Here is an 8234-nt window from a genome sequence, read left to right as displayed (position 1 = left end):
CAGGTTTTCTATATCTTATTCTCACTATCTATATTTGGCTAATGAGAAATTCAAAATAGAAGATGGTTATATTTAGATAACCAATTAAATGTTAGTTTTCTACCATGGTATTTTTCTGGATTTATTCTAGAATTTAACGGCGCCATGCTTTCCATGGTAGGCGCTGCCCCCTGGACAGTGAGACGCCTGTGATGACTTCGTGAATCTCAAGATTTGTCGGCTCAATCATTCGGTGGTGCTCATGGGGGTAGGGTTTACGTACGTGTGTTTATAAGATGAGTCTGCATGCGTATTGTGGCGTTGAGTTGTCCTGTGTAATTCTAAAAAAAATCTTCATTCCTAACAATCAGGTAGAATAGAGAGTCCCTGGAAATCTTCCTAATATAAGTACAAACTCCTGTTTAAATTCCAGCAAAGTCAACTTGGCCAATAGATACACTTTTGTTTAGGCCGTTGCCGCTCCCTATACGTGGATTCATTGAACCTGGACAGATTTGACCTTATCTTTCATCCGGCTCTGCACTTGTCCTCCTTGCCATTCCTCTTTAATAAAAAAAAACGGCGGAACTTTCGTTGCCTGAGTCCGAGCTGCGCCCCTGACCCACAAGGCCACAATTGCGTCCACATTCCAAACAATCCTCTGCCATCCAATCTGAAAGATAATAGCAGTATCGGGGCCCGGGAACTCCAAAGGGCAAAGGCAAGGAGGAAAAGTTCTCGAGGTTGACCAGACCACCAACACCAAGTGCCGCTGAGTATTGCAGTAAGAAAGAGAGATCTCTGTTCTTTTACAGTCGCTTTTCTTTTGTTTTACCGGGAGCAGAATTTTTTTTTTTGGATAGCGTAGTCGTAAACTTTGAGTTCCTGCCTTGGACTTAGATGATTGGTTCTTTGCGTTAAATGAAGCTGCTTTCCGAGTTCTAATCAGAACTAATCCTCTTTGTGCGATAGGGTTATTGTATTACTGCTTGGTGATCATTTAGCCGGTCATTTGGCTCGATCAGATCGACTGGGCTAGATGCAATCACCCATAAAGGAGGTGTTGGTCGCTTGTTCAGAGAAACTACCAATATAAGAATAGTTTATGCTTTGTTCTTTCGATGAGTTTTACAGACTGAACTTTTCTCAAAAGGTTTAGCTCACTGAAATTCAGAGGTTGCCATTTTTAGTTGCACATATCCTCTGACAGCCTGACTTCTAAAGGCAGAGGTCGACGTTGTATTAACAAAATAATGATTTCTGACGTATTCTGGAGGAAAGAATAGGGTAAGTGACGCGTTCGTTGAGTGTGAAATTTGATCCTGACAGAGCAGGTGACCAAACATTCTAGGTTATATGCCCTGATCTGTACTGAATAGTACAGTACAATGCAAGGCACTGGCTCATTGGCCAGCCTGAGCTTGCTAGTGTGCTTTCCTAAGCGAGTGATGAGAGCCATCAAGAGTGCCTGGAATCTGTTAGGCACGAATGCGGTGCGCCTGCGCTTTAGAACATTCCACCTTGTTGCCTCATCACATATGCATGTGTGGATCTGACTGAAGAACTAGAGAACTCGGCCAACTTTTTTGACGCGTGACTTAGAGATCTTGGGGCATGTTGATACGGAAATTGACAGCCCATGATTCATTCATGGCTAGGAATTTCGAAGCCAATATATATAGTATATCGTTTTTCTTTTCTGTGATGACTATTTGTCGAGCTTGAACTTGAAATTCTGATACATCTACAGATGATGGTTGCAACTCGATCTAACAACCGCATTATTGAGCATTGCTTAGGTGTACTGTGATGTCGGTCTTTAGATGGTTGATGATAGGTTTTCAGCTGTGTAAAATTATGGATCGAACATCTACGTAAATTGACTTCCTTTAAAAAAGAGTTGAATTTGATGCTTCTTTGTGAGATGTGGTTGTTAGCTTGAAAGGGATTTGATTTGACATCATGAATGTCTTTTGTTCTCTTGAACAATTTTATAGTGAAAATGTACCTTTCATTCATGCATGAAAACTTGAAACAGCGACCTTCAAAAAAAAAACTTGAAACAGCCACTTTCTACACGTATGCTAGTAGTATGCTACTACAGAAAAGCTGAAGATTGTAGGCTCTCCGGTTTCCCACTGGAAAATAAGGAACATGCCATCATAAATGGAAATTGTTCATAGCTCAGTTAGTTTTCATGCTACTGTTCTTCTACTCGATAAAGTATAAACTTGCTAGTAGTACAAAATCATGCTACTGTTCTACTAGCAACTTACTCGATAAAGTATGACCTTGATCTCTGGCTGGAGAGCCTTCTTGCATCTGCATATGCGTATATATAATGGGCAGTCCCTAGCTTCATCACGACGCAGCGAAATAGGCCTTCTTCACAAGTGCTTCTGCTAACAGGCATCGTCGCATCGCTGTGTAGGTTTTGTCTCTGACAATCCTTAGCTGCATATATGTTTACACTTTATACACCATGATGGAGTAACAATCAAAAGTTGGCTTCCTAAGAAACAACTCATCAGTTATTTGCTGAGACCAGAGTGCTTGTTTTAGTATCGTACGTCCATGCGTGTGTTCCTTCATCTGATCATCTCATTTTCAGATCTGGCTTTCGTTAGGTGCACCATGCATATGCTGGCGGATGCACGATGCGGGATAAGGGGGGGCTAAAACAATGGAGATGTTGATTTGCATGAAGATTTAATGGTGAAATCAAGCTTTTGCTACAGTAATTAGGCTTGAAATCAAGACATTAGGGGGGGCTGGAGCCCCCCCAGCCCCCCCTTTCGATCCGCCACTGCATATGCATGCAGCTGATGTTGTCTGTTCTTTCGTGAAAGTATTGGATTTTTTCCATCTGAAACTTGAAGAATTGATGAACATATAGCTTGTATTCCATGTACTGCCCAGTGTATTGACGATATCTTCTTGTGTTAACATGCTGCCAATGTGATTCCTTTTGTGATTTCCTACTTCTCATCATAGATATTCCTGAAACCAGCCGTCCATCCCACTGGGAGCACCGCAGATGCCGCGAACGGTGTCTGATGGGGGAGAAGACGATCACGGCGCCGACGTTGCTAGCCGGACGTCATCACACCTCCGCATGGAGCACGGGCATGGGTATAAGGTCGGCGTCCCGCCGAAGAAGAACTTCTTCACCGAGTTCTCTGACGCGGTGAAGGAGACGTTCTTCGCTGACGACCCACTGCGGCAGTACAAAGACCAGCCCAAGTCCAAAAAGATCTGGCTCGGCCTGCAGCACATCTTCCCGGTGCTTGACTGGAGCAGACACTACTCCCTCGGCAAGTTCAAGGGTGACTTCATCGCCGGGCTCACCATTGCCAGCCTCTGCATACCCCAGGTCAGTTGACTTATATACCTCGTGTCAGCAGCAGCACGGTTCATGCACTGACGCTATCGGATACAATCTGTGGCCTAATAGAGGGCACTAAATGACGGCGCAAGGTGAGACTCGGTACATGATCTTGTCGAAGATATCGAATGATGGGAGGAGGTCAAAGCGTTTGGCTGTTGTTCACCATGGGAAGCCGAAGCTACTTTTTGCTGCTTGTGGTCAGTTCGGCACTGAGGACACGCGGTGGGCGTCGTTGGCATTTGTGTTACCTCTGTGTGTTAGTCGTCAGGGCTATGATGTTCTGGTGTTGTGGGTATTTTCTGTGTTTTAATCGACTTGTTTGGGACTTAAAGGCTTTGTTGTTGTTGTTGTTGTATGTAAGGTTTTCAGGCCTGGTTTCCCTTATAAACTAGGCCAATTCTATTATTCTTAATTAAAAGGCAGAGCTCCTGCTATTACTTAAAAAAAACAATCTGTGGCCTAACAAAACCGTGCGTTCAACCACAGGACATCGGTTATTCTAAGCTTGCTAACTTGCCAGCAGAGGTTGGATTATGTAAGTGCACTCATTCACATATGCATCTCTTCGTTTTAATTGAGATCACTTTCAACTATGCTGATCAGAGATATGGTCGCCATTTTTACAGACACTAGCTTCGTGCCGCCTCTGATATACGCGGTGATGGGCAGCTCCAGGGATATAGCCATCGGTCCAGTGGCCGTGGTGTCGCTGTTGCTCGGTACTCTCCTTCAGAATGAGATTGACCCCAAGACACACCCGCTTGAGTACAGGCGGCTAGCGTTCACTGCGACCTTTTTCGCAGGGGTCACTCAGGCAGCGCTCGGATTCTTCAGGTGAGCGGCCCTAGTGATTGTTAACCTGTCAGTTCGTAGCTGCTTTGGCATGAGCATCTCATCTAGTCTAAAACTCAACTCTGCCACAGGCTAGGGTTTATCATAGAGTTCTTGTCTCATGCTGCCATTGTCGGATTCATGGCCGGTGCTGCCATCACCATTGCTCTTCAGCAGCTGAAAGGATTCCTTGGAATTGCAAACTTCACCAAGAAATCTGATATTGTATCTGTCATGAAATCAGTTTGGGGAAATGTTCACCATGGGGTAAGACACTGAACCATGTGGATCTTTTTACCTGCCTGATGAAAACCACGATCGTTGAGACTTCGAGTGTTTGACGCAATATATGTGTGTGCTATTTATTGCAGTGGAATTGGCAGACAATACTGATAGGAGCGTCCTTCCTGGCATTCCTTCTGGTTGCCAAGTACATTGTAAGACAATACATTACATGCTCCAAAATGGCAAGAACTCTTCTTGGTTTTCTTTTGACTATATTTGATCACGCCATTTCTTTGAATAATTCAGGGAAAAAAGAATAAAAAGCTCTTCTGGGTGTCTGCAATCGCACCTCTCACTTCGGTGATCATATCCACATTTTTTGTGTACATCACTCATGCAGATAAGCATGGTGTTGCAATTGTAAGTCATACTTGACTGTTCTTGATGTTAGCCATCGTAAAAATATGCAAGTGCGTCTTATTAGTTGAAGCTAACAATAAAGATCATCACTGCATAACTGCAGGTCAAGAACATAAGGAAAGGCATCAACCCACCTTCATCTAGTCTCATATACTTCACTGGCCCATACTTGGCAACAGGATTCAGAATTGGGGTAGTAGCTGGAATGATAGGCCTAACGGTGAGACAAACCCTTTGATAAGGAAACAGACTTCTTAAGCTTTGATGTTCAAAATTATGATAACGTGGAAAATTTTTCTACGACAAAAAAATGTGCTAATTAATCAACTGATGCAAACTTATCAGGAAGCAATTGCAATTGGAAGAACATTTGCTGCCCTCAAGGATTACCAGATAGATGGGAATAAAGAAATGGTGGCTCTAGGAACCATGAACATTGTTGGTTCATTGACTTCTTGCTACATAGCCACAGGTAACAATTAATTCAGGAAAAAAAACAATTCATAGCCACAAGTAACAATTATTCTGATAGAAGTCATTCATTGTAGGTTCTTTCTCACGGTCAGCAGTTAATTACATGGCTGGCTGCAAAACAGCAGTGTCAAATGTTGTTATGTCAACTGTCGTAATGCTTACATTGCTGTTGATCACCCCATTGTTCAAGTACACTCCAAATGCCATCCTTTCCTCAATCATCATATCAGCAGTGCTTGGTTTAATTGACTATGAGTCGGCTTACCTTATCTGGAAAGTTGACAAACTGGACTTTCTAGCATGCATGGGAGCATTCTTTGGAGTCATATTTTCATCAGTGGAGTATGGCTTGCTCATTGCGGTGTGAATCACAACTATTTCGTTTATGCTACCAACAATTGAGTTCTTATATAGTAGACAAAGAGCTGATGACTGTAAAACCTTTTGTGAATAGGTTTCGATATCTCTTGCTAAAATTCTTCTCCAAGTAACACGGCCAAGAACAGTTTTACTTGGAAACCTTCCACGAACAACTATATACAGGAATGTAGAACAATATCCTGATGCTACCAAGGTTCCAGGGGTGCTAATTGTTAGAGTGGACTCAGCTATATACTTCACAAACTCCAACTATGTTAAAGAGAGGTAAAATGCTTGTATTCACCATGAGCTTCTGCCACAGGAATGATTACTACTATAGGGTTTCATAGTAGCATATTTGGCTTTCTTTTTGTTATTACCATGGATACAGACTTTTTTGACAAAAAAGAGGTGAACCATGCTATACTTTAATAGTTCAAGCAGAATGTACAAGCATTAAAAAGAAAGCATAAGATGCTAGTGCTTAGAAGAATATTTCACATAAACCTTTTATATATCTATACTGCAGATTAGGATTTGGCCTGCAGGGCAGATGTAGCTAAGTGTTTTATGGATCTGTGAATCATACTTTGAAATTTTGATATATAATTTGATGGATGTGATAACTAGCATTCTTTTTATATCTATTCGAATTGACTCATCCATAGTTTGGAGGGTAACCTCAATGCAAAGTCTTTTATCTGATCAGCAAAGTCTTTTATCTGATCAGAAAAAGAAAGTCAATAGTTCCTTGAAAGTGCAAGGCTACATCAGATGCTCTTCTAAGATTGGCTACATGTGCAAATACGATATGTGATTAGTATTCTAGTGGCATGAGATTGCATTAGATGCATTATTGAGTCATGTTCAGTATTCTAATAGAGAATGTTACAATTTAAAATCAGCTAAAGAGGAAAGCAGTGCTTAATTAGAATCTAATTTTCAGAATCCTGAGGTGGCTAAGAGATGAGGAGGAGCAACAACAGGACCAGAAGTTGCCAAAAACTGAGTTTCTAATTGTTGATCTGTCTCGTAAGTCACAAGAACATATCTGACTATATGCTATCTTTTTACTTAAGTTCCATATAGTGATTGAAGACATTGTTCCGACTCTCAACAGCTGTAATTGATATCGACACAAGCGGAATCCACGCTTTGGAGGAGTTGTTGAAAGTTCTTGAAAAACGCAAAATTCAGGTAAGACGCCAGATCTCATAACAAGCATTTACAACTACTAGCAGTCTGGTAGTGATACTGCTAACATAAAAATTGTCACTGAAGGACCCCTCACTAAGATCAAAATCCGTTCCTTTTACTTACAGCTGGTTCTTGCCAATCCTGGGCCAGCGGTGATCCAGAAGCTCCGCTCAGCTAAATTCACGGACATGATTGGTGAAGACAAGATATTCCTCACAGTCGGCGACGCCGTGAAGAAATTTGCCCCCAAGGTGGCGGATAATGTCTGAAGGAGTTTCATAGTCACGTACAGTATGAGTAAGGAGAAGTCTATCTATTCTTTGGCAAAGTCCAGTGGACACTGGACAGTGTGGATTTATAGAGCAGAAGCAGAACAGAACGGGAGTAAATAACATGGTTTGCAGAATGGTAGTAAATAAAGAAGATGCTCCGGAGTTGGAGTGCATCACGTTTGCGAAATGTGGTGGGATAGAAAGCAGATGGTGGCCTAGTTGTAGTTGGGCGTCTATGTCAGTCCTTGAGGTTGTGGTCTGTTCCGCGTTGGCAAGCACTTAGGTGATGGAGATCAAAGGTTTGATGGATCAGAAGATATGGATGCCTGATGATGATTAACATATCATCACTGATCGTGAAAGAAGAGTTACCTGTTTGGGATTTCAGGTGTCTGTATCTTACAGTAATTAGCCCCTTTCCTTGTAATTTCAGGTTTTATGATAAGGTTTTACATTTTTTTATGAAAGATAAGGTTTTACATTTGGCCTATATATGTATATTCTGTGATGCTGATGCATTCGTAAGTGTTCCCTGACCAAAAAAGAAGGGGTGCAAAAACGTGATTGTGAAGTGTGAGGAATTTGTTGAAGAGGGGCATTCTTCTTTGTTTTCTTCGTTCCTACTGGGCATGGGCATGCATGTGTAAGATACTTCGGGCCCGAGTTAACTTGTAATGAAGCAGAGAGACACGAGGCTCACCTGACCGACAGGAACCACCTAGCCTGGCCGAGATGCTGACCGCCAGTCGCCACAGCCGGCCGCCAGTGTAGGGCAGGAGGAAACCGCGCGGTTGCTTTTTTTTCGCGAGCGGGTTTATACCCGTGTTTCATTAAGAAGAAAAGAGTTTAACAACCCCGCGAGAGAGGCAACCTCCAACCAGCAGGGGACCTACACTACTGGATACAGCCGAGATATTACATGTTTACAAAGTGTTGCGACCAAAGCTCGGACAAAGCAAAAGGCAGGAACCCAGCGAGTGCCCAACCAAAGCCGCGCGGTTGCTCGCCCGCCGACGGGAACCGTAGGCCCGCATTCTCGGCTCTCGCGGTCTCGTCTCGCCAAGGCGCCCAGCCGGCGGGCGGCCGCC

At 42.9% G+C, this 8234-nt stretch overlaps 1 protein-coding gene across 5 annotated transcripts; it reads left to right on the top strand.

Annotated features, from left to right (window-relative positions):
- Window positions 1-614: 614 nt before the first annotated feature.
- Window positions 615-7716, top strand: LOC136550701 (sulfate transporter 1.2-like). 5 transcript variants are annotated; one of them, XM_066542312.1, is made up of 14 exons: window positions 615-763; window positions 2990-3352; window positions 3854-3902; window positions 3994-4201; window positions 4291-4465; window positions 4570-4635; window positions 4730-4843; window positions 4947-5063; window positions 5189-5315; window positions 5392-5678; window positions 5772-5962; window positions 6624-6709; window positions 6798-6874; window positions 7000-7716. In XM_066542312.1, the coding sequence occupies exons 2-14, from the start codon at window positions 3017-3019 to the stop codon at window positions 7141-7143; spliced, it is 1977 nt and encodes a 658-aa protein (XP_066398409.1). In that variant the 5' UTR covers window positions 615-763; window positions 2990-3016; the 3' UTR covers window positions 7144-7716. The 5 variants fall into 5 exon arrangements, with proteins under 5 accessions (XP_066398409.1, XP_066398403.1, XP_066398419.1 ...); XM_066542306.1 differs by having other exon boundaries at window positions 621-763; window positions 2974-3352; XM_066542322.1 differs by lacking the exon at window positions 615-763 and adding an exon at window positions 851-2406 and having other exon boundaries at window positions 2974-3352.
- Window positions 7717-8234: the final 518 nt, after the last annotated feature.

The sequence above is a fragment of the Miscanthus floridulus genome, chromosome 1 (genome assembly GCF_019320115.1).
Source record: "Miscanthus floridulus cultivar M001 chromosome 1, ASM1932011v1, whole genome shotgun sequence".
Lineage (NCBI taxonomy): Eukaryota > Viridiplantae > Streptophyta > Magnoliopsida > Poales > Poaceae > Miscanthus > Miscanthus floridulus.
The sequence above is the reverse complement of the archived record's forward strand: the minus strand, read 5'-3'. Positions and strand labels throughout refer to the sequence as shown.

Excerpts from the sequence above, each read along its gene's own strand:
- LOC136550701 (XM_066542312.1), top strand. The coding sequence starts at position 3,017 with ATGCCGCGAACGGTGTCTGATGGGGGAGAAGACGATCACGGCGCCGAC. Across the intron at positions 3,353-3,853 it reads CCAGCCTCTGCATACCCCAG|GACATCGGTTATTCTAAGCT; the intron begins GTCAGTTGACTT and ends GTTCAACCACAG. Across the intron at positions 5,316-5,391 it reads TTCTTGCTACATAGCCACAG|GTTCTTTCTCACGGTCAGCA; the intron begins GTAACAATTAAT and ends CATTCATTGTAG.